Genomic DNA, 24847 nt, shown 5'->3' with positions numbered 1-24847 from the left:
AAATAACATCTGTCTTCCTCCTCAACATGTCAAAGAGGAGTTACCAGGCAAGTTGGAGAGAAAGAAGCTAGGAAGATTAACAACAGTCCACAGGATAAATAAGACCCTGGTGCTTCTGAATATGAGAAAGGAAGTTTACATTACAGTATGCAAGAGGCATGCTACTGTGGAGACCACCTCTTTGTATGACTGGGATGGGGCCAGGTTTACTGAAGTGACAAAGAGCACCTCCTGTTTCCTCATAGCACAGCTTTGTCCCGTCTGGGCTTTCACTCACCTGCTCTTGACCATCTGATGATCAGTGACTACAGGTAAGCAATACTTGTCTGGGCACTGGCAGCAGCTGGTCAACAGCTCTTCAGTAGCACTAACTAAACCAATGCTATCAGTTCTATGTCTTCATTCCTTCTTTGGCCACCAGCTAAAATGAATCCTTCTACCTGCAGACAAACAAAATCCAGCATCACAGTGTTTGTGAGCTTGAAAGATTCTGTTCCCTACCATCCAGCTGGACCCCCTTTTTCTTATGTCTGGTGGGATGGGGTCTTAAGCAAAGTAGAAGTTGTCCTTTAGTGACAGAAAAGATGTGGACAGCATACATTTGATGGGGAGATACAGTACTCTGGCTTCACCTTCTTGCCTTTTAAAATGAAAGATTATTTCTCTAATGTTTCTTCCGGGTGCCAGTAAAACATGCCAATGCATCAGAACCATTTTACAGAATCAGGAATAGGAATTGCAGGAAAACATCAGTCTTAGAAATATTTTTCAACTTAAAATCTGTCTTAGAAATATCTACGTAAGAAAAATGTTTTATCAGTCAGGATCCTGGCAGAAAACAAAGGGCTTATTCAAACTGGGTAACTGAGGATTATCCAACAAACCAAGGTGTGGCAGAGTTTAGGCAAAGTAAAATTAGACAAACAGTGATGCAGTACCCCAGGGTTGGCCACAGCAGGAACATTACCTGCAGTCAAGGGAGGCAGCCAATCCACAGTAACCAATGTGGGGAGAGCAAGTGGGGTAACCACCCTGATCCAAGTCTTCTCCCCGAGTTCTCACTGGCAGAATCAACAGATGTCAGAAAGCGAAAAAGCCCACTAACCAAGGATGTCAGCCTCTTGGTCACAGAGCAGAAAGGACATTGAGGGGATCTGGAGAGGCAACAGGGAGAGAACTAGTCAACATCGAACATGATTACAAAGTTATATTTATTTGTGGTTGGAATAATCTGTTTATAAAAAGTAGGCATTCATTTTATAGTAGTTAACATGCCTGAGACATCTCTTTGGGGTGTCTCATTGAATCTGAGTGTACATTAGGTCTCCTATCAAAACACCTGGAATAAAGAAACCACTGTCTGCTCAGAGAAACTGGAGAAATGCTTGCTGGAGCAATACAAAGAAAGATCCATGTACATGCATCTGCACTGTGCATGCAAGCTCCTCCTAAGATAAAAGCACATGCATGAAAGTAAAGAAATAACTATCTCCATGTCCTGGAATGATGGAGTGACACCATCTGTAAAGAACATTTTGCATAGCGCCTGGCACATGAACAGTACTCAATGATAACCACTGCTGTGACTGCCACAGCTGCATTCTGACCTCTCTGTCAGTCTCTGACAGACTGACAAACGTCCCACTATGGAGTACCCCATGTCTTACACCTGACGCTCTGTGTTATAGTGCCTGGGCTTAGTGCTTCACATATGTGAAGTGATCAGTTAAGGTCAGATAATGAAGATAACAGTGAAGGTTGTCATACACCATGTCTGACCATCCTGTTATTCAGTAATTATTCATCTCCCCTTCCCTTCTTAAAAGATGATCTCTATTTTAGAACTATAATAAAATACCTTATACTGAGTAATCTATAAACAACAGAACTTTCTTGTTCACAATTGGCGGTTGGGAAGCCTAAGACCAACATGCCAGCAGACTGTCTAGTGAGAGCCCATTCCTCATAGAAAACACCATACAGGCAGGACAAGGACAAGGGAGTTCACCAAAGCCTCTTTCCTAAGGGCAACAATCCCATTCAGAAAGGTGGGACCCTCATGACTTACTTTCCAAAGTCCCACATCTGAATATTACTACAGTGGGTACCGGTTCCAACATAAGAATTGCGGGGGATGGAGTCATCAACAGACCATAGCAAAGAGAGTGCTCTTGTGTTCCACATTGATGTTGAGCTTAGCCCTGAGACCTGCTCTAAGGGTATATGGGCCCTGCAGGCAGAGACTTTTAGAGCCCCTGCAAGTCTTCACTATCTCCTGCCCTCCACATTAGGAACACCACACCCCAGCATGGGACCAGGTGTGGGCTAGATCACAAGTCAACCAACTACCTGCAACAATGTTGCTTCACCTGTTCTCCCAGACTCCTAAGCAAGGAAAAAATGTTTCCATTAGCCATTAAAATTTTGTGAATTTTTTTATGGAGCAATAATAAAGAACAATCTGACTAATCCATATTAACAAGGTAGTAAAGGCATGCTAGAATAAAAAAGTGGAAGTAATATAAGATTCAGGGTCCAATTCAGTGGAGTTCAAACCACATCCCTGATAGCTACCGGATACATCACCCTGATTGGGCAAGCCTCAGTTAACTCTTCCTCCATGGACTACTCTACTAACAGTATCTAGAAATCACCTATCACAGTGCCTGGCATCCAAGTTGATAAATGGAAGAAATAACAATTAATAAGGGATGGCACAGTATCTTCCCCAATTATCCATGATTATTAACATTCTAAACTAGAAACTCTTCATCTCAATTAAATATTTCTTTATAACAAACCTCAGGTAAATAAAATAGTGAGATCATGGCTCAAGTCTGGAGCTTACAAAAGCATCTAGTAGAAAACTGCAGTTTGAAATACACAATGTGCTTTCTAAAACCTCTGAGTAGTCACAAATATGAATCCCTGTTTTGTCAGAGTAAAAGAATGCATTCTTTGTGAAGAAAAAATTATTAGATGGTATCTTCCAGACTAGTGATTTAAATTGCAATCAAATCTACAGTAGGTGCCCTGTTAATCCATTTACCATGATCATTATTAAACATTTATTAAATGCTTGTGCAAGCTAAAGTATGTCAAATGTGTGGTTTTGTTCACTGAGCTCCAAAAAAGTCAAGAGCATGAAGTTCTAAAAGCATTAACTAATCCCAACATGTACACCTGCACAAAACAGGAGCACTTGCAATTACTGAAGCACAGAAAAAGATTTTTGATCTATAGAAAAGGCATTCAGAAAACGTAACCACTAGGGAGTAACAAAAGATTTATTTGGATTGTAAAATTTGACTAGAAAAGAAATTTATCTAAGGCAAGAACTCAACTCCTGAGACTTTAAAGAAAAGATACAATCTGGTTTGGGAATGCAGCGTAGTATTTTTTTTTTTTTTTTTTTTTTTTTTTTTTAGTATTTCTAAGCCACTAAGCACAGGAGTGCTTACGTGAATGTCCCTGGGCTCCCACTCAGACCTAGTGAATCAGAATTCTGTGGGAATGTAGCCTTGGCATCAGTGTTAACAAACTCTGGGGGTGATTGCTGAGCACTATAAGTTTGAGGACTGCTACTCAATACAAGTCATTGAGTAACCTATGGCTGCTAACCAAAAGGTTTTGAAAATAAAAATCTACTTTCTGCCCACAGATCAAGTGAAGGTGACAGAGTCTGCAGGGCTAACTGGCCATCATTCTGCCAGCAGCGTAAACCATGATATTTAACAGTGGGAGGCAAACAATTGATGATCATTCAACAGTAGTGTGAACCCAGCAGTACCAAGAGGACAATTCTCTTGTTGAACATGCAATTTCCAAACTTCTCTTCAACCCTAGCGTCACTGTGGCACAAGTCTAGACAATCATTCCTTTTTAGCTTCTTGAGCTTGAAGGCTAAAATCTTCAAGTAGTAGTTAGGAAGGGAGAAGGAAGAAAGATGGTTATCATTTTTAAATTATTTAATTTTAGAGAGGGAGACAGACGAGCTCATATACACTTCCACCTGCTGGTTCACCCCCCAAACGCTCAGGATACAGGAACCCAATCCATGCCTTTCACATGGGTAGCAGAGACCCAAATACTTGAATCATCACCTGCTGTCTCTCAGGGAATACATTAATAAACTGGGCCCTGCACCCCATGGGAGACCAGGATAAGTACTTGGCTCCTGCCATCAGATCAGCGCGGTGCGCCGGCCGCAGCGTGTCAGCCACGGCGGCCATTGGAGGGTGAACCAACGGCAAAGGAAGACCTTTCTCTCTGTCTCTCTCCACTCTGCCTGTCAAAAAAATAAAAAAAATAAAATAAAAAAAAGAGAAGAGGTGGGAATCAAATCCAGGCAATCTGATACATAATGGGGGTGTCCCAAACTATACTTAACACCTGCCCAATTAAGAACATTATTATAAGGAAATCCTAAACTATATCAAAAACATCAAGAAGTTCAAGCCTTTTCCTCTCCCTACAGTAGAGGAAAAAACCTTGTTTTCTTTTCTACGTGAAGGAAGCTGAAAATATAATGAGGCAAGGGAAATGTAACTGTAGTTTTAAAAATTAAAACATCCTCTGGGGAGGTAAATCAGAAACATATGCACTGAAAGCAAATGGAAGAGCAATGGGTTACCACTGAGGAAATGTGGGTTCTGGTCCTGTTTACATCCTCTAATGTAAATGTGACCTTACACGATTCACTGAGCCACTTTTTCACCCAAGGGAGTTAAGGTTTATAAGGAAAGAGCTTTGTAAGGCAGCAAGGAATGTCAAAACTAAGTGTCATTATTATCATCAGTGACAAAATGTATTTTCTGTAATTCAGAATGTAGTAGAACAAATGTAGGGCAATGAGTTGTTTCAACAGAGACAAAGGATATCAAATTCTTGGAGTCAAGAATTCTGGGAGCAGTTTTATCATCACATGAAACTATACATACTGTTTCTAAAATAACACCCAAGGTAAAAACAAATAACATGGCACATGGGGCAAAATCTAGGCCACTCTCACTGAACTGCTCCTGTTTCTCACTTTATCCAGGTGCAAGACCAAGATTCAACTTCTCAACAAAAATAACTCAATGTGGCTTGGTGCAGTCACTCAGATAATGGTGGTTAATGATTCAGCACAACCTTTTCCTACTGACCTATCTACCCACATCTAATCGAGTTGCCAAGCTAAGTTCCCTAGCTGGAGCATCACATAAACAATGGGACTACAAAGAAAATAGAAAGAATGATCAGTATGGGGCCAGCACTGTGGCATAGCAGGTAAAGCTGCCACCTGCAGGGCCGGCATCCCATATGGGTACTGGTTCTAGTCCTGGCTGCTCCTCTTCCAATCCTGCTCTCCGCTATGGCCTGGAAAAGTAGTACAAGATGGTCCAAGTGCTTGGACCCCTGCACTCGCATGGGAGACAGAGAAGCACCTGGCTCCTGGCTTCAGGTCGCCGCAGCTAAAGCTGCTGTGGCCATCTGGGGAGTGAACCAACAGAAGGAAGACCTTTTCTTCTCTCTCCCTCTCACTGTCTGTAACTCTACCTCTCAAATAAATAAATGAAATCTTTAAAAATAAATAAATAAATTTTTTAAAAAAATGAAAGGATGATCAGTGGTCACTGTCATCAGTCAATGGGTCCATGATTCTAAGAACTTTGAAATCTGTTTAACACTTTATCACCCTGAGATTTTAGATCAAATTTAAGTGTACTTGTAATTATGCAAGGAAATCCATTACTTATCTTTAAAGGAGGGATAGCACAGTGTACTGTAGGTCCTCAGGACTAAGTTTGAAAGCTGGCTCCAAGTTTCCCATCTTCTGTAAACCTCGGTTATGAGGTTCATATTATGAGTTCATAATTATGTTATATATGAGTTCATATGAGCTCATAATTATTAGTCCTTCCCCATGTGGCTGTTGGGACATTTAAATAATACCTGATTATAAAACCCTTTGTACAGTGTCTTGCATATTGTAAGTACTTGATGAGGTCTTTTTATTCGAGGTAGCAGCATGGAGTAGGCACTCATTAAAGGTTAACTCTCCCTTTCTCATTTTGTACTTCAAAGGTACAATACATTCCAACCAAATTATGAAGTAACAATAAAATACAGTATGTGCCTAACTCAGGACTGAGTTTTCCTGATGTTGACATTTTCTTTCATTATGGTTTTGGAAACCAATTTTGAAATTTACCCTACCTATAATTAGAGCCAATGGATAAAATATTGCAGCTTAAATTTGAGTTGGTGCCTTCAGGTTTTTTTTTGTTTGTTTGTTTTTGTTTTGACAGGCAGAGTGGACAGTGAGAGAGAGAGACAGAGAGAAAGGTCTTCCTTTGCCGTTGGTTCACCCTCCAGTGGCCACCGCGCCTGGCGCGCTGCGGCCGGCACACCACGCTGATCCGATGGCAGGAACCAGGTACTTATCCTGGTCTCCCATGGGGTGCAGGGCCCAAGCACTTGGGCCATCCTCCACTGCACTCCCTGGCCACAGCAGAGAGCTGGCAACCGGGACAGAATCCGGCGCCCCGACCGGGACTAGAACCCGGTGTGCCGGCGCCGCAAGGCGGAGGATTAGCCTAGTGAGCCGCGGCGCCGGCACAGTTTTGATTTTAAGGTTTTTTTATTTGAAAGGCAGAGTTATAGAAAGAGAGAGGGAGAAAAACAGATCATCCATCTGCTGGTTCACTCCCCAGATGGCCACAATGGCAGGGGTTGTGTCAGGCCAAAATCAAGAAAGAGCCTGGAGTGTCCTGCTGGTCTCTCACGTGGCTGCAGGGGTCCAAGCACTTGGTCCATGCTTGCTGCCCTTCCAGGTGCATTAGCAGTGAGCTAGATTGGAAGTGGAGCAGCTGGGTCCGGAACTGGCACCCAAATAGGATCCCAGCACTGGAGGCACTGGCTTAGCATACTACACCACAACAACGGCCCCAGTCTTATTTTCCTAGTCAATATTCAATACAGCTTTTCAAACATTTTTTTCTAATGTTACTGATGAACAGTACCTCTAAAATGACAACTTCCTGCTACCTGTTCTAATCACCGTCATCACGGGGCCTGGCATGGACCGAAGGTTTGTGTCCTTCCAAAACTCATGTGTTGAAACCCTAACCTCCAGTGTGCTGGTACTTGGAAGTGATTACATATAGATAAAGTCTTGAAGGTGAACCCTCCTCTCATAAGAGGAGAGACCAAAGCCACCATGTGAGGACACAATAAAATGTGGTCACTCGGCAAGCCCTGTATAAGACCTTCACCATAACCACACTGCCATCTGAGCTCAGACAACAGCACTGCAGGCTCCAGAACTATAATCAACACATGTCTGCTATTTAAGCCACCCAGTCTTTCGCTTTGGTTATAGCAAGCTAAGCTGACTAAAGAAAAGCTGAATCTGTATATATGACACACATTAAATTTGTACACTTAATTTAAAAAAGATGCTACATATTCAAACCACAAAGAATTGATTGAATTGTTAAGACTTTTAAATATTTTATGAAACATTTAAAATGTGTAAATGGTAAAAAATAAACATTCTATGAATTTTTAGAAATTTATCTAATAAATATGCCCTGAAAGTTCTAACATCACCTACACAAACAATAGAGAAGACACAGCCCCTCTCTTGAGATTTCCATTTAATGACATCATTAAACTAGAAATCTCAATGCATTGTGCTATTATAGGAACACACACACGCATGTGTCCAGACCCATGTGCACACACACCTGCATATATTCAGACACAAGCACATTTAAAGAGAAATAATGACAATGAGAATTCAAAAAAAATTTATGTCTGTGTCTGTGATGGAGCATAAATAAGAGAAAAATGAATATTTGGACAATTTTCTCCATATTTTAAAGTGTTCTATAAAACAATTCTTACAAATACAATATTATAATCAACTAAATAAAATTCTCAAGTCTCCTCTATCCTACTAAAATAACATTTCTGAAAACACATATCTGTACATTAGTGGCACATATACAGCGCAAATACCCATCATTCATGAGTCAGATGTATCTATGAACCATGAAAGCCCAAGAAACTAATTCAATACCTCTTCAGCAGAGCCCTAATGTAAAGGAAAAGCTTTCTATTCTATAAGATCCATTTGAAAATCCATTTCACACCTCTAATTTAAAGCCAATTCAAATCTAATTTACTTTATCAGAGCCCTTCATTTTGTAAGGGTCAGAAGTACAATCATCAGAAATTACAATTACTTATGCTTATCAAGAGACAACCTGGTAGCAGTATAGCTGAGCAAGAAAAAAAAAAAAAACAAAACTAAAGTGAAATGCCCACTGGAGAGCATGGGTCTTATTGTATGAACAGATCTTACAAGCCAACACATTCTAAGAAAAAGCTTTAACTTGAGCCATCTCTATACCAAATGCAGTATCATTTATCACTTTATTTTATAATCACCATATCCCTTTTGCAATTTTGATGATTTAAGAGAGGTAACATCTGCAGCATAAAATATTAAACTTACCACTTTCATCATCTATATTGAACCTTCCAAGCCCGCTGCCATCCCTGATGGAGTACTGGATCTCTCCATCCCTCCCAGAGTCTTCGTCTTGAGCAGTCACCTGCAGCACACTTGTTCCAATGCGGGAGTTTTCTTTTACAGATCCAACGACAGCAAAGTCCGGGAAATAGGGGGTGTGGAGATTTTCATTGACATCCACTACTTCTACTTCAACAAAGGAAACAGATGACAGAGAGACAGGCCGCCCTTTGTCTTTGGCCCGAACTGTGAGGTTATAGAACTGCTGTTTTTCATAGTCTAGCTCTTTGCTCAAGCGGATGGCACCACTTGCTTTATCTATTTCAAATCTCCCATTATAGTCATTGACCAAAGAATAGCGTACTTGACCCCCCAATCCAAGATCTGGATCATGAGTCTCCAACCAAGCAATGACAGTGCCAACAGGGAGATCTTCAAGAACTTTCACACTATAGCTACTGGGAATAAATGTGGGGGAGCAATCATTGACATCATCCAAGAAAACCTTAAGAGTAACAACTGAAAACAGCTGCTGACCACTTTCTGCCTTGTCTCTGGCTTCTATTTTTAAAGAATAGTTGGCTTTGGATTCCCGGTCCAACTGGTCAGCTACATAAATGATTCCAGTTGAGCTGTTAATAGCAAACTGCTGTGTATCCGTCAAGACTGAGTAAGTCACTTCTCCGTTAGAACCCAAGTCTTTGTCTCTGGCTTCCACTTGAATAATCTCAGTACCGATGCCTGAACTTTCCAGAATATTCACAGAGTAACTGTCCTGAAGAAAAACTGGGTTATTGTCATTAGCATCCTCCACATTGATGGTCAACAACCTCCATGAAGATTTCTGTGGATTCCCTAAGTCATAGATGGTGATATTAAGGAGATAGAGGTCTGTGTGCTCTCGATCCATGGGCATGAGGACTTTAAGTTGCCCTGTCTCCATGTCAATGTTAAAGCAACTATCTGTATTTCCATCAGAGATTGTAAATAGCACCTTTCCATTGAAGCCAGAGTCGGCATCATAGGCTTTAATCTTCAGAATGTTAGCACCAACTGGCATATCCTCCTTCACAGCCACATCAGAAGGAAAAGACTTGTCAAAATGTGGTCCTTGCCTGTTAATGGAATAAAAGTCAAGAAATCCATCTTCCAGATTCAGTTTCCCATTTGCTTTTGCCTTAATGAGTAGTTTCTCTGCCAGCTTTTGAGCCACACGAGTTTCTCTGCAACTGAAGCTCTTTGAAGACACTTTCCCATGGAGAATTGAAATGTTAATAGCCATGGGGTCTGCAAAATTCTCTCCATCAGTTGCTGTAATTCTCAGGGCAAAATTACCATTTTTAATGCCGGAGTTCACAAGTGATTTTTTAAGCTGCAAAACACCAGAGTCTGGGTTTAAGTAAAAGAAACCAAGGTCATTGCCAGAAATGATTTTGTACTTTACAAGTTCAAGTTCATCAATATCGATTGCTGAGACAGCTGTGATGTGACCACCAACTGGAAAGTCATATGAAATAACTCCCTGGCAAGCCACTTTCTCAAAGAGGGGGCTGTTGTCATTAACATTACCTATTCGAATAGTCACATTTACCTCACTTTCATGGCGGTACGGTGAACCCCAGTCAGAAGCTCTAACAATGAATCTGTAAGTTTCTGGAGAGGATTCAAAATCCAGTTCTTCAGTTGTGCTAATAACACCTGTAAACTGGTTAATGGCAAATGGTAACAAATTCAAGCTGGCAATACTATAGGTGATATACCCATTTTCTCCTTTATCTTTATCGTAAGCTGAAACCATCAGAACGCTGGTTCCCACAGGAACACTTTCATTTACAAAAGCATCGTACAATGGCTGCTGAAACTCTGGGGTGTGGTCATTTGCATCTTCTATGCCAATGGTTACCTGTGCTTTTAAATCTCCTTCCTTGTTCTTCACCTCCAATTTATAAACTTCCTTCTTAACGGTATTCAGTGGCTGAGCTGTGACAATCAGCCCTGATCGAGGATTAATTTTGAAGTACTCTGCATCCTCACCAGGAGATAATTTGTATTCCACATCTGGAGGCTCAGGAATTAATTTTACTATAGCAACCATGACACCAGGAGGGGAAAACTCGCTTATGCTCACATCATATTCTTCTTTTTCAAACTTAACTGGGACAGTGTCTCTTCTGGGGTTGGCAATATGGACCATCTTTAATGCTGAAAACTTCTGAGGTGACCCTTTGTCTTTTGCTTGAAGAGTGAGATTGTAGCCATAGAAAAAGCTCTCCCAGTCAACCTGCTTCCTCTCCTTAATCTTGTACTCATTCATCCACTTTCCTTCCTTAGCCAGGAAGAACTGGTCTAAAGGGTCGCCAGCCACAATAGAGACAGACTCAATCTCTCCATTGGCTCCCTCATCTAGGTCATCGACAGTTACCACTGCATATGTCGGTTCTTTGTCCAATGAGAAAGGTATGTGAGTGACCACATGGATGGTTGGAGCATGTTCATTTATGCGTTCAATGTGAACATAAAGCTTAGCAGTACTGCTCACTCCATTGTTTCCGTAGAGTTTCATTCCCCGGTCCACAGCCAAAATTTCCAGATCATACCTATTCTTTTCATCATAATTTAATCGTCCACTTAAAGAGATGACACCACTTGTGGGGTGAACTGAGAAGAGATCAACTTTGTTTTTAAAGTAGTAGTAGAATTCCCCATTGGACCCAATATCTGCATCTGTTGCTGTCACTTGAGCAACGCTAGTCCTTAGAGGTGTGCTCTCTGCTATGGTAACAGAGTATGTTGTGGGTGAAAACAGAGGTCTCAGATCATTCATATCTAAGACCTGTATATTCACTTTGGTCCATGCTTCCAAATCCTCTCCTCTGACAGAACCTTTTACTATCAATAAATAATTGTCCTGAATTTCCCTATTCAGTATGGCAGAATTGCCACCTTTAGTTCTTATTCTGAGAAAACAGAAATCTGCAATGACGACTTCCTCTGCTTTGAAAAAGCCTTCCTCATCTCCAGACACTATTCTGTATTTGATATCCCAGGACAGATCTATGAGGGTGATGCCCATTCTACTCTGGCTGTTCACGTAGGTCCTTGCTGCGGAGTTCTCATACACTGTAGCATTGTAAATGGAATGGGTGAAGTGGAAGCCCAGGGCTCCAGTCCCTGGCAGCCCCTGGGAGACAGTGGCCAAAAGCTTGAGGAGCAGGAGGATGAGGCAAGGAGGAGGAGGCCGTGTACCCACACAGTGTCCCATAATTATATCCATCACATCATACTTCCATCCTGGAGGGGAAGAAAAGAGAAAAAAGATAAATTAGCCTGGAAGAGAGGGGCAGATGGAATAAGAAATAACTGTCATGAAGCTGAGCTTCTTGAAAACTTCATATAAAATCTTTTTAATAAAACATCAATACTGGGAAAAAATGAGAAACCTTACCACTACTAGATAATATAGAATTCACAATCATGAGGGTTTAATCTTATCTTGTTCGAATGTTTTCAAATGACACTTTTACACTGTTGATGTGAGGCTTCTTACATTCTGAAGGTCAATTTAGAAACAGGTCTTAGAGACCTTTAGTGCATTTACCTTTGACTTAGAATTCTCTACAAGTTAATTATTATAAAGATATTTAGGCAAGTGTTCATTACAGCATACTTAAAAAAAAAACAGAAAACATACTAAATGTCTATCAACAGAGAATCAAACAATTCATCATACATTTATACAATATTATGCAGTCAATGGAAATTATAAAAATATATGTATTTTCAGATGCAGTAAGATGTATTACTGGGGCCAGTATTGTGTTGTAGTGGGTGAAACTGCCACCTGCATGACCAGCATCCCCTATGGGTGCTGGTTCATGTCCAGCCACTCCACCTCCAATCTAGCTCCCTGTTAATGGCCTGGGAAAAGCACTGGAAGATGGTCCAAGAGTTTGGCCAGATGAAGCTCCTTGCTTCAGCCTGACCAACCCTCACTGTTGCAGCCATTGGGGGAGTAAACCAGTTAATGGAAGATCCACCCCTGTGTGTGTGTGTGTGTGTGTGTGTGTATCTTTCTCTCTATCTCTCTGTAACTCTTTCAAATAAATAAATAAATACATCTTTAAAAAAAGAGATGTAATGCTAAACAAAACCAAAGATCACCAAACAGCATATGGGGTATGGTATTATTATTTAAACATCTGTAAGTATAATTTCACCTTTATGTTTAAAGTAGATTAACTGTATTGTGAGATTTGGGGTATATTTGCATTTGCTAATTTGTTTCCCATGAACAATGTTCATCAATGGTTATATACTTCCTTATATAACTATAATCTCTTAGAGAAATACTTAAAATATTACCATCTTTTATCCTACTTACTTTAGTTAATATACAAACATCATCCAATGACATGAGAATGAGCAAAGTATCACAGACACCAGAGAGGGGACAGTCCCTAAGGAGCGGCATGACCTAATCTACATCCATTGCTGGACTGCACACCTCATCCTAAAGGAGAGAAGAGATTTCTTTCAAGAAAAATTTAAGGGATTATAAGAGGCACTTGCATTTATGTTCATGAGTGACTATGAAATTTCATCACTCGCCAGTTTTATGATCACGCATATTAAAAGATTAAAAACACTTTCCTATTGTCACCAGTAAAAATCTATCAAGTATTTTAAATGGGGCGGAACTCAGGGAAGAGGCTATTTATCAAGGTACAGTTAAATTTATATACATCCTGATGGCTCAGATTTTGGAAATCCCTAAATATGAATTCTTAAAACAAGCCATACTCTACAGCCCCCGACAGTCTCCTTCTCTTCCACTTCTACAGCATCCGAGGAGCTGAGGCACATTGCCAAATGTTATCATTTTGCAGTCACCCAAGAACTTAGGCAATGCATTAACTAGTTTTCTACTTAGTTATATTTAATCTTCAAAACAAACCTAATATATATATTATTTTTCCCAACTGTATATTAGAAAAATGAGGTCTAGAGGAGTTAATCTACATGGGTGGCATACTGGCTCAAGCTGTATCCCCCAGTTGGTAAGCAGCAAAACAGGATCTTACACCCTGAGCATTCTAACTCTTATATCCATATTTTCCCCCACCCCACTACTGTTCTCTTTAAATTATTTGTAAACAAGGAAATAACTAAGGTTCCTAGAGGCACCTGTCATATTTTAATTCTATTGAGCTAATTATTATGTATTATTGTTAATTAAAAAGCATAAAACCCATCCAGTACCTCTCCCTGTTTATCTCCTTTCTGATTTTAAATTAAGTCCAATTACTGAATGCAAGCTTAAAAAATATCCTATAGAAATTCAATATCTTAAAATAGCATAAATCGCTTTTGTTTATACAACTGTTTCATATCCAAGTTTATCAAAGCCTGTATTACTATAGCCATACAGTAGAGAAAACATCAGACCTCATCTTCCTCACTGTAGAATGGAGCAGAACTCAGGCTGTCTCTGTATGCACAAAGTCACAACCCGCCACGCTCCATTTCTATGCAACTCTACTCTACAGGATACTCTGATAAAGCAAAGCCTTGGACACGCATTTGTTTGGTTCTAACTCAGATGAAACACACAGCTCTTATTTGCTGAAATACCTAGAAACTCATGAATAGCAGATAGGAAAAAAAAAGCCCAGGTTTCATAGAGGGATTTTTTATAGGCAGAACTGACACAAGAACTGCAAAGTAGAGAGAGGGGATAGCATTGTATGACAGTTAATTTCACATGCAGTTCTAGACAATCTGTCCTTAGGAAACTGCTCACATGCTAACCCCATGGAAGAGGTAGAATATAGCTACTGGCTCAGAGAACCAGCACCAGGACCGAGTCAGACGGCGGTTCGTTGCCTTACTCACGAGGTTCAGAGAGAGACACCAGTGGGCTGCAGGTCACTTCGGAGGAATCTTTGGTAGGAAAACTATGCATTGGATGCAGCAGGTTCAGACATTCAAATTCAGAGAGTAGAGAACCTCACAGTACTGGTGTGATTGGAGGCACCTGTTTTGCAGCACACACTCAGCAGGGATATGGGTGCACCAGGCTTCTTGTTAGTGATCACGGATGCTAACTAGCAAGAACTCTAGAAATACTCCATATGCTTCAACAGACTTGTATATCATTATCTAAAAACGCTGAAAAGCAGTGCAGGATTTTCTGGTTCACTGCGAGCAAGGTGGAGGGTGATGAGGCTCTGAAGAGGGAATGCAAAGGCCATGCTACACTCTCTCAAAGTAACACACTGTGGCTACTCCCCTAGTCCTCCAGGTAAATACAAAGTCCAGTTCTGCCTCATTTCCCACTATTTGCAGCTGAGGAAACTGCATATGAGAGCGCTTCTGCTGGTACTTTGTCCAAGGAGTCCACACTCCACGAACACCAGAGAGCAAAATCTCCACAAAGGTAGAAGCGACTTTTCTAAATTTTTTCTTAGTCTGCCTTCCAATCCCCACCCTGCTGCCTGCTGAAGAAACGCTGCCCAGGGGAGCTGCATTTGTGCGTCATCCCATTCCCAGGGTCCAGTGCTGCCACGCAGGTGGCAAACAATAGCAACCTGCTGAGCAGAGAGCATTAAACATAGATGTAACCAGAGACACAGGAGCCTCTCAGGGAACCTTCCAAATCCCCAAAATAAGCACGTCTCACTCCGCAGAACAGAATGAAGACATTATACAGGCCCAAAGGAGCCGTAAAGATCATCCAGCCTGATCTCCTAAGGTTACAGATGAGGAAACTGAGGCCCATAGAAGATGAAAACATTTCCCTATCACCAGCTCAGATTCAGAGCTACTGCCAAACCCACACGTGTGACAATCACATTAGTTTTCACTGAGGTACAGAACAACTTTAAAGCTGTGGTTTGTCATCCTTGCGGAGCAATCTTCACATTCTGACACCTTATTACTCTCGCTGGTGCTACTCCTTCTTCTAGGTAGTTAATTGTTTCTAAGAAATCATTTAAGTGCCCCCAGGGCGTAGTAACTTTTACAAATCCTTCTGTGAATCTTTCAAAGCAAAGGATGCTGTCATAATATGAAAAAGCATCATTCAATTTAACTATTTGAAAATTGGTACTTCTGCATATTGAGTTCTCCTTTCAGCAAGATACATCACTGAAATTCTTTCTTATACACAAGAATCAGTGGTCTTAAATGTAAACAGAAAATGCATCAAACAAAGCTTAAATGGAAAATGGAGTAGTATTATTGTGTACTGAAATTTGAATTTAATGCCAAAAAAAAAAAACAAAAACAAAAAAACTAAGCAGTGCTAAGATTGTCAGCTTCAGTTGTTGGAACTGAAATACCTCGTAAGGCTTTTGTATCTTTATTTTTGCAAAAGAAAAATAAAAGCCCTATCTGTCACAAATTATTTCAAAATCTTACAGTTTTTCCATTGATTTAGGAAATAAAGCAGTGCTAAAAGTTAGGAATATTATAAAATTTTGCAAATACTAAAATAATATTTGGGCTTTTTTTAGCATGCTAAAACAACTGTTTTGGTTTATTTTCTTCAAGAATATTGCTTTTTTCCATATTGAGGCTAAGCTATTTGTGAAGCCCATATGATAGTTATGATGTTTTAGATGTTCTGCACATTGATTTATTTTACTGCTTCTGGAATATTTTAAAGAAAGCACTTAGTTCCCAACCTCTGAGTCTATCTCCTATGACTCAGTACCATAATCAGTAATGTTTGTTATCTCCAAAGAGACCATCAAGCCACCAGTCTCAGAGACCTTTCTCTCAGGGGCTCTCCTGGTAGGCCTCCCCATCTGGTCCTTCTTGCTCTGAGGATGGTCTTAGTGGGGGCCTCAAAAAGCATGCAGACCTCATTCTTCCCAACTTGAACAAGTGCCAATGACCTGGGGGTAGGGGCAGGGAGCAACAACCAGCGGGCAGTCTCTGGGATAGCCCGGACACTATCAGCGCCTGCGCCTGCCTTGGCCAGCTGCGAATCTGTGTTCTGCCACCATTAACTGCCCCCTTAAATAGCTGAGCCTTCTGTACAGTCAAGAAGGCATCTTCGAAAAATATTCTATTTTCACTCCATCTCTTCCTGTCCTATAATTTGCTTTTAACATGACAGGGAGGGTTCTCAGGAAATGTGCTATGATAGGTTGTGAAACAAAGGTGATAGATGATAAGTCTTCCCTTACAGATGGTCTTCATCAAGATGACCTGTGTTTGAACTGTAACTTGAAGGTCACCACATACTGTGTGAAGTTCACACCCCTCACCAACACAAAGGCAGGACATGCAGTGGTTACTGGAGTGTGGGAGTTGGAATCCCAGCTCTGTCATTTACTAGCTGTGCAAACTTTGGTAATTTATATAACCTCTCTGTGCCTTAGCTCCTTCTTCTTTAAGATAGAGCAATGTCACCTACTTATTAGGATGTGAATTAATAAATATAAAGCACATAAAACTGCTTATGGCATATAAATATGCGATCATTAGCTACTGCTATCATTAACTAAGGTGGATTTTTGAACGCAGACTTTGCTGCTTAATAGCTGGTTGTCCTGAGGCTACTATTTTAAGCTTATTAAGTCTCCATTTCCATATCTTTAAAACGGGGATTGTAAGAACTCTCACTGTGTGCAAGGCTCCCCATAGCATCTGACACACAGTAAGTGTGTTCAGAAGTACATGCACAAAATGGAAAACTAGTAGAAACTGGGTTAAGTATAAAGGATCTAAGGGGACTCTCACAAATATGAAAGCCACCCTTCCACAGATCCCCAACTCCCGTCAGGGGCTGAGGGTGGGGGCAGCAGTGCACTGTCTCAGAGGGGTTCTACGCGTGTGACAAGGGTCAAGGGCTGTTACCACAGCTATGTAATTGATTCCAACTCCCTCTTGTACTCTGCAACTTAGCAAAGTTGCCCTGGGGAGCTAGTCCTCGGAGCGGCATTTAATTCCTGAGGAGTGTGACCATGAGTTCCCTGTACGATGGTGGGTCCCAGAGCAGCCAGATGCTGCTAAGCCCCATCTCCTAGAGGAGCCTCTTGTGATACTGCTCAAATTACCATCCTCTTGGCACTACTTCATGTTCTGGGTCCTTGCTCCTGGAATCGGTTATAGACTGTCTGTATGACACACTTGGGAATGAAGTTTCATTCTCTGGCTAATGACTGCCTGAAAAGGAAAAAAAAATGTTCATTCTGTGTGTGTGTGTGTGTGTATTAGTTTTACATAAGCCACTGTAGCTACAGAGTATATACGATAGTACACTAAGTATTTGTATCACAAATGACTCATGTCATGCCATTACTCAGGTTATAAAACCACACGTTGAACAAAGCCATGTGAAGTCCCTGAGTTTTACAGTCCAAAGGATCCTACAACCGTGTCATCCTATGCCCTTGCTTTACACCACCGAGGAAAGACTGAGAGGAGCTAAGTGATTCGGACAAGGTCATACAGCTCGGCAATAAAAAAGCTAAAACTGGACCTTCGCTCTCCACTGTGAATTTGACTCTCACTTTACTCTTGCCTCCTTTAGGACTTCAGGTCTCTACTCACCCACATCTACAAGTTTTACTCATCTTCTAAGGTTTCACTAGACTGCCTCCACCTACTCTACAGAGCCATCACAGAGTCTCCCCACTGGCACGAGAGCTCCACCTGCGCAGCTGAACTCTTGAGCTACAGAGGGTGGCACAACTGCACGGCTCCATTCACCCGGGAGCTTCTGACTCTGAGTCTGGGCTGGGGCCGAGAGTTGACAATTCTGAGAATGCCCTAGGACATCATGCTGGCCCTGCGACGATACTTTCAGAGCCACTGTACTTGTCACCATGAGCTTTTCCAAAAGCACTTACTTCCTCGTGCTTCTGTGTGTCTTTGAATTACATAGTGAACCATAATCTCCCTACAGGAAATTCTTAAGCCTTTTTTTTTTTTTTTTTTTTTTTAGTATCCAACAACTTGAAAAGGCAAAATTCAATTGTTTCAATGAATGGAACTGGGCTAGTCAACACACCCTAACTCTGAATCTTACTCCAAGAAGATGAAAATGAGTGTCAGACAAGTCAAGGATTATAATTATAACATTTGGAGACTGGGGGAGAAATAGCTAACCCACCATTTCCCAAACTGCATCCCATGACACTAATTCATTAGATGTGACTAGGTGTGCAACTAGAAGCCTCTTTATGAAACACTGGTTGAACAAAAGTAAAGATTTAATTAATTTGGAGCTTTAATATACTCCAATACAAACTTTCTCTATCTTCAATTCTTAGTAATCTATAAACTTGTCCTACTTTGTTATCGCCATACAAAATAACATTGTATATCTGTTATAAATTTTCACTTTCAAACATTTCATGGTGCACAGTCAGGATTTCACAAACATGTGCTGCATTCACAAGCCTACTATGCAGTTGTGATTCCTAGGGCTACAATATACACAATTTCTAAAATTTATCTGATCATGAATCACCCCCTCCATTACCACCAGCACTCCTTCAGCTGACAACACACAAACACACACACACACACACATCTACAGTGCATACAGAAGAGTGTTTTGTGGAATACAGTTTGGGAAATACTGGTTGAGTCTAAACTACATATTACAGCTCAGACACCTACGCATTGTAGCTCAAATGTCAACCTGGAAAGCTTTGCAGGTGGGTGTAATCCTAGGGTTCGTGAGATTAGGTCATTATTCTCCCTACATCATAGCATGGGGAAATAGTTTTCATTATAACTAAACTGAGTTATCCCTGAAGATAACACTTCTAACACTTGTCATATTGTAACTGAACAATGAAATAGCTGTTGCAGTTTGCTCTGCTATTTGTCTTTTCCCAATAACAACGAAACTAGTAGAGAATTTGCAGAGTTCTGTGAGCTACACAAAGGGAAGAGCTTTATTAATACTTGATAATCATGCATCCAATTTCGTAAGTTCTATTACATATTTTTACTTAGTCAAAGGCCAGAAAATACCCTGAGATGCAAAACCTAAAGCTAAGTTCATATTGCACCCCTCTCTGGAAGTTCCTGCTTATATACCGTGAACCCTCCATCTAAGCAAAGCTTTAAAAGAATAATATCTGACCGACAAGGATATAATATCACCTTCTGTCATTCTGCACAATGAAAAAAAATCTCAAACCAAAGCCCACAGTCAATTCTGCCAACTAGCCAGGCAGACCATTACCCAAACCGTACCCTTTTCATTAGAATAATACTGTAAATTCTGCCTTTTTCCAGTGGTGCAAATCTTCCTGTTGTCTGAAAGTGGTCTCTCAGGAGAAAAGTCAGTCAGCATGAAGCAAGTGTAATTCAAGTTGGTTCTGAGAAAAATGGAAGATCCAGCCACACAGCGGCAGTGTTATGAATACCCTCCTTTATTTTCTCCCCAGGTGCTGGGAATATTTCCATACAACACTGGTTAATGTCAAGTATCATTTCATCAGTAAATGCTTCAAATGCAGGGGTAATTCAACCAGGGGCTATCAGAAGGAAAGATTAGCATGTTGTTCAAGCCTTTTAAAAATCACTTCTCTCTGGAGAAAGAAATTCATCATTGTGTGTGTGTGAGAGAGAAAGAGAGAGAGAGAGAGGATATAATTTGCTCCTATGCTTGGCTGTCTGGGCAAAGGTTCCAGAAAAATGCATGATTTTAATATTTCTCTGGGGTGCCGGGTAAATATATTAGTATTCTTATATGCTTAAGTTAAAGTGCAGTGCCAGCCTTTACTTTGGAATAGCTGCCTAAGAGTGAGTAGGACCTTTAAGCAGTGCTAGTTCCAGTAGTGGCTTGTGGAGGAAAGGTGTTCAGAGTCTCTGCTTGCACTCTGGATCCAGTGGACACTTACTGCTCTGTCATATTCCTGCCCTCTGCCATATGTCCACAAGTTCACACTCACCATCCCCATTGCCACTCCCTTTTAGAAATGCATCTCCTTCAAGGAAGGGTGTCTGCGTGGTAAAGCCTGCAGTGAGGAAGGCAGAGTGAGGCAGCTTTCACACTGCACCCTTTCCCTGCTGAGAAAGCTGAGGTCACGCAGGGCAAGCCAAAAGCCAGTGCATGCTGTCAGGAGGGCTTGGGCACTCAGAGCTCTGCCAAGTGAGTGAGGTACTGGGGTTTCTGGGGATCCTTCTCCCGAGAGCTGAAACTCCAAGGAAAACGTGATCAGTGATGAAACATCCTGAAGTTGAGGGAGCACTTCTGAGAGAATATACTATAATTCAATTCCACTTCTTCCCAGGTTTCACAGGGCTCACCCTGGACAAAGACTCTACAGACTGCGGAGGGCTGTTATGAAAGTGCCTGTTTCTGTGGCTACACGTCACTCCCAGAATATAAAGCACTGTCAATGACTCCCCACGCAGTAGCTAAACAATGTAAAACTGCTACAGGAATCCAGTGGGGAAGAGAAGCACACCCAGTTCAAACAACAATACCAGGTTGCCAGGAAGGGGCAATACCTGTGTTGCCAGGTAGGGGAAGGAGAAAAACTGTGCAAGACATTAATGGCTGATACTTCAATCTTTGACAGTAATCCTGATACTTTTAAAAAAGGGAAGAGGAGAAAAATCATATAATATATGGAAGGAAGAGTCCACCATGGAGAGAGAGACACAGAAATTGTAACATGGGAGGAGACAAAGATGATTTGGAAGCAGGCAGGATTTAAGATACCTTGCATGGTGGTCAAGAAGGCAGTCTGCAAGCTTGCTGACAACCCAGAAATCTTGTCAGTCTCATCTCTTCACATTGCTATCGCTGAAAGTGTATCTCAGTAAACAAGGAAAAATGCAAATATGGTACCTTCAGTTCTCCCCTGTTCTGCATTAACGTTATTTGTTACCGACTGATGTATTTATGCTGGCACTGCCTGTATTAGTACTCAGCACTAATGATACCCAGGTGAGCAGTTCAGTTCCCATGCGAGACAACCCCATCTTCCTAGAACAGGAAGAGCTGAACAGGCAGCTCTCAACTACCCTTCATCTCACCTGAAAGCCTCAAGCCTGCAGAATAGTCAGTCAGCTGGATCTTCCTCTTCTACACTCATTTCAAACATACTTCCTTTGTGGCAGGCAAGTGGCCAAACTGTAGACACTTTTGTAGATACAGCTTGAAGAAGTTGTCTAAGAACCCCTGGCTAGTTATTTTCAGCATAAGTAACATCCAGCCTGAGATACTAGCTCCAAGACAGGTTGCTATCACAAAGCAGCCATGAACAGACAAGGTGTGACAACACCAAGGCCAAACAAGATGCTGCCCCATAAAGGCATCCCCAGAGTGCATGCCAAGGGAAGAAGATTCTCTCTGGAAAACTAAAGACGAACAATGTAGGTCAATGGAGCTCACCCTAAGAGATACTGAATGGCTTTTCTGGATCTCCAAGACTCCTGCTGCACATCTTAATTTTCTAAGAATTAAAGCCAAGCATGGGTGGACTAGGGAAGGGACTTCCTGGGACACACTGTATCCTTGCAATAAAGGTCCATTACCAAGGATACGCAGTTGTTTTGCTTCCCCAATCCCCTCTCCTGGGAACTCTGATAACATTTTTGGAAATTAAAACTTGAAGTGAAAAATCAATCAAGTACACCAGGTTAAAAGAATTATATATAGGAATTTGACGAGTTCCAATCCAGGACCTCGGAGATGGAATAGCGCAAACCTCCAGACACAGGTGCTTTGCGTAAAGATCCTCACTAGCTTAAAACACCCACTCTTGCCTCCACCATTGCATTCCTGGTGCAACCAACCAGCCACATACTTAATGCATTATAAAGACTAGAGTCGTTAACCCAGTTGAGAAGGTTCTACCACATCTGGCTCTTTTTTTCTGGCCTCGTCTCAAACCCTCTGATTTCTAGGCACACCTGTCTCTCTTCTCTTCCTGGCAGAGCACCTCCTGTCCCAGGTGCTTTGCATGTGTTTCCCCTAAGTTCAATCCTCTTCCTCTTCCCAATTTCCCAACATGCAAACACATGCATACATTCATCTCAACCTCTATATCCCTAAAATTTTCAACTATCTGTGTCCTTCTGTGTTGTCCTCAAAACACTCAGAGAATTTCCTTTGTAACAATACAATTCTAGTGACATTTTACTAAGACTATTTTATATCTGCCATCCCAACTTGACTATAAATTACAGGAAAGTAAAGACTGTCTCAGATGTACATTGTTGTTGCCCTATTCCAAACATACTGCTTGGCACATAAAGGTTATTCACTAAATATCTGTTGTTGGATAACCTTTAAGTATCTTATAAAACTCCAAGAAAATATAAGCCTCATGGAGATTGTTCCTGCAATCAGGGAAATTCTGTCCCTCAGGGAATATCTGACAATCACAACAGGAATTTTTTGTTGCCACAATGAGAAGGGTGCTACTGGCATCTAGTGGGTACAGGTCAGGCACATTGCTAAATGTTGCACACAGGACAGCCTCCACAACAAAGATTTAACTTCCTTAAAATCTCAGTCATGCTAAGATTAGGAAACTCTGATTAGAGAAACTGGTGCAGTTATACTGAGAAGGATAGAGCCAAAAATTATAAAAAACAATTCCAAGAAGAATGGTTGCTTAGCAATAGTAGTGCACTGAGCACTTCTGCTGTTGAGATCTTCCTGGGAGAATGCCCCTGGTGATGTAAGCTCTAGGAAGCTGGAGTTAAAAATTGGGTTCCCTTCTGTGATGGCCAGAATGACTTTTTATCCCACAATGTGAACCTGACTGGGTTCTGCAGAGAATGAAGGGAGCCCTCTACCCCTCGGTGGCAGACTATTTGACCCGGCTTCTACAGGAAGCATTCACATGTGGCAAAGCCATCAGTCACCCTGACAGCTAGAATCCCCATTTGCTCCTGGGGACTAATGTTCTCCACTTTTCAACCAACCTGACTTGGATCTCACTCTCTACAGAAGCATTTATTCTGCCAACAAAATCAAGACCCTGGAAGATCGATCTTTCCAGGTCAACACAGAGCCAAGGCTCCAGAGGTTTACATAGTTTTCTCTGCATAACTACTAAGACCACAGCCTCCCAAGTATTCAAGTGGCCTCACTTTTCCATGACTTTGGGGGAGTAATTTTACCCTGCAGCCTGGTTTATAAGGTAGTAGCTGTAAAACACTACCCTGGATTGAGAAACTGAGCACAACTCCCACAATTCTACCCCAAGCTACAGTAACTTAAACAGATTTTAAAACACCCCTTAATATCAACAGTTGCTGGAAAGTGAATGGAAGTGTTGCTCCAACAATCCTTAAATTAAGTTGACTCATTCCCCACAGTTAAGTAGATAGTTTTCCTTTAGTCCACCCATGAGTATATGTAGTTAAAAACCAAGTATACACTTTGCCACTAATTACATATTACAAATAAATAGTTTACACAAGCATATGTAAACCAGGAAAGGGGGAAGGAGTGGTTTTGAGCATCCACAGCAGATGTTTAGGGACAGCTGTACAGGGAAGCTGACAAGAATTTAGATGAAATTTATTTTAAAATCCCATAAGAGTAAGAGAAGGTTTGTTTAACCTTTACCAAACTATATTCCACCCAAGGGGTTCAAATCTGAATTTTGCCTTAGAATAAATTTCTATTGCTGTGTTTAACATGGCTTTCCCAGTTCCTATTCTAACTAAAAAAAAGAAGCCTAGTGATTTGACCACCATGAGCAAATGTCATTCAGCCACTATAAATATAAGCGCAGAAGTTTGCCTTTCAGTGTCCAAGTGTTATCAGCAAGGCTACAGGGCAAAAGTAAATGATATTAATAAAGAACTGAACAGAAAAGTCTGCACACAGAGCACTGCAAGTTCTGAGCTTCAAAAATCTACTATTAGTCTATACTACTGTCTTCAACAACCGTTATTTCCCATGTCAAAAAAAAATGTTGGCTCTCATTCTCAGTGGATAATATAACACTTTTCCATTACTTACATGCTTTTAGAAGAACAAGTACTTTAATTAGTAAAAATTGCATGGAATAAATGTCCTTAACCAGAAATTTGGGTGTCTACCACCTATCATTTACTTCACATAGAGTCTGCAAGATCAAATACTAGGTAGTTAAAAAATATGTGATTTGGGAAATAATAATAGTAATAGCTAACACAGAATAAGCATTTGCCACATTGCCATAGCTTGCGGATGACTGCTGTACCATCTAGATAACTTGCAGATTGTGTTTCTAGAGTTAGGGATGTTGAGAGGTAGGAACCTCAGGTTTGGTTTAGATCTGTAGCCTTGCCGTGGAAGTCCAATGCTGGAGCTCAGAGTTGAGTGCAGCACTGGGATGAGAG

The 24847-nt window shown here is 41.1% G+C and overlaps 1 protein-coding gene across 6 annotated transcripts in view; it reads right to left on the bottom strand.

Annotated features, from left to right (window-relative positions):
• Window positions 1–24847, bottom strand: part of FAT3 (FAT atypical cadherin 3) — a 682631-nt gene that overhangs the window by 532021 nt on the left and 125763 nt on the right. For all 6 annotated transcript variants that reach the window (XM_051850335.2, XM_051850349.2, XM_051850359.2 and 3 more), the window contains exon 2: window positions 8507–11815. In XM_051850335.2, coding sequence (XP_051706295.2) covers window positions 8507–11798 — 3292 coding nt within the window. In that variant the 5' untranslated portion in view covers window positions 11799–11815. The remainder of the gene's footprint in view (window positions 1–8506; window positions 11816–24847) is intronic.

The sequence above is a fragment of the Oryctolagus cuniculus genome, chromosome 1 (genome assembly GCF_964237555.1).
Source record: "Oryctolagus cuniculus chromosome 1, mOryCun1.1, whole genome shotgun sequence".
NCBI classification, from domain to species: Eukaryota; Metazoa; Chordata; class Mammalia; order Lagomorpha; family Leporidae; genus Oryctolagus; species Oryctolagus cuniculus.
The sequence above is the reverse complement of the archived record's forward strand: the minus strand, read 5'-3'. Positions and strand labels throughout refer to the sequence as shown.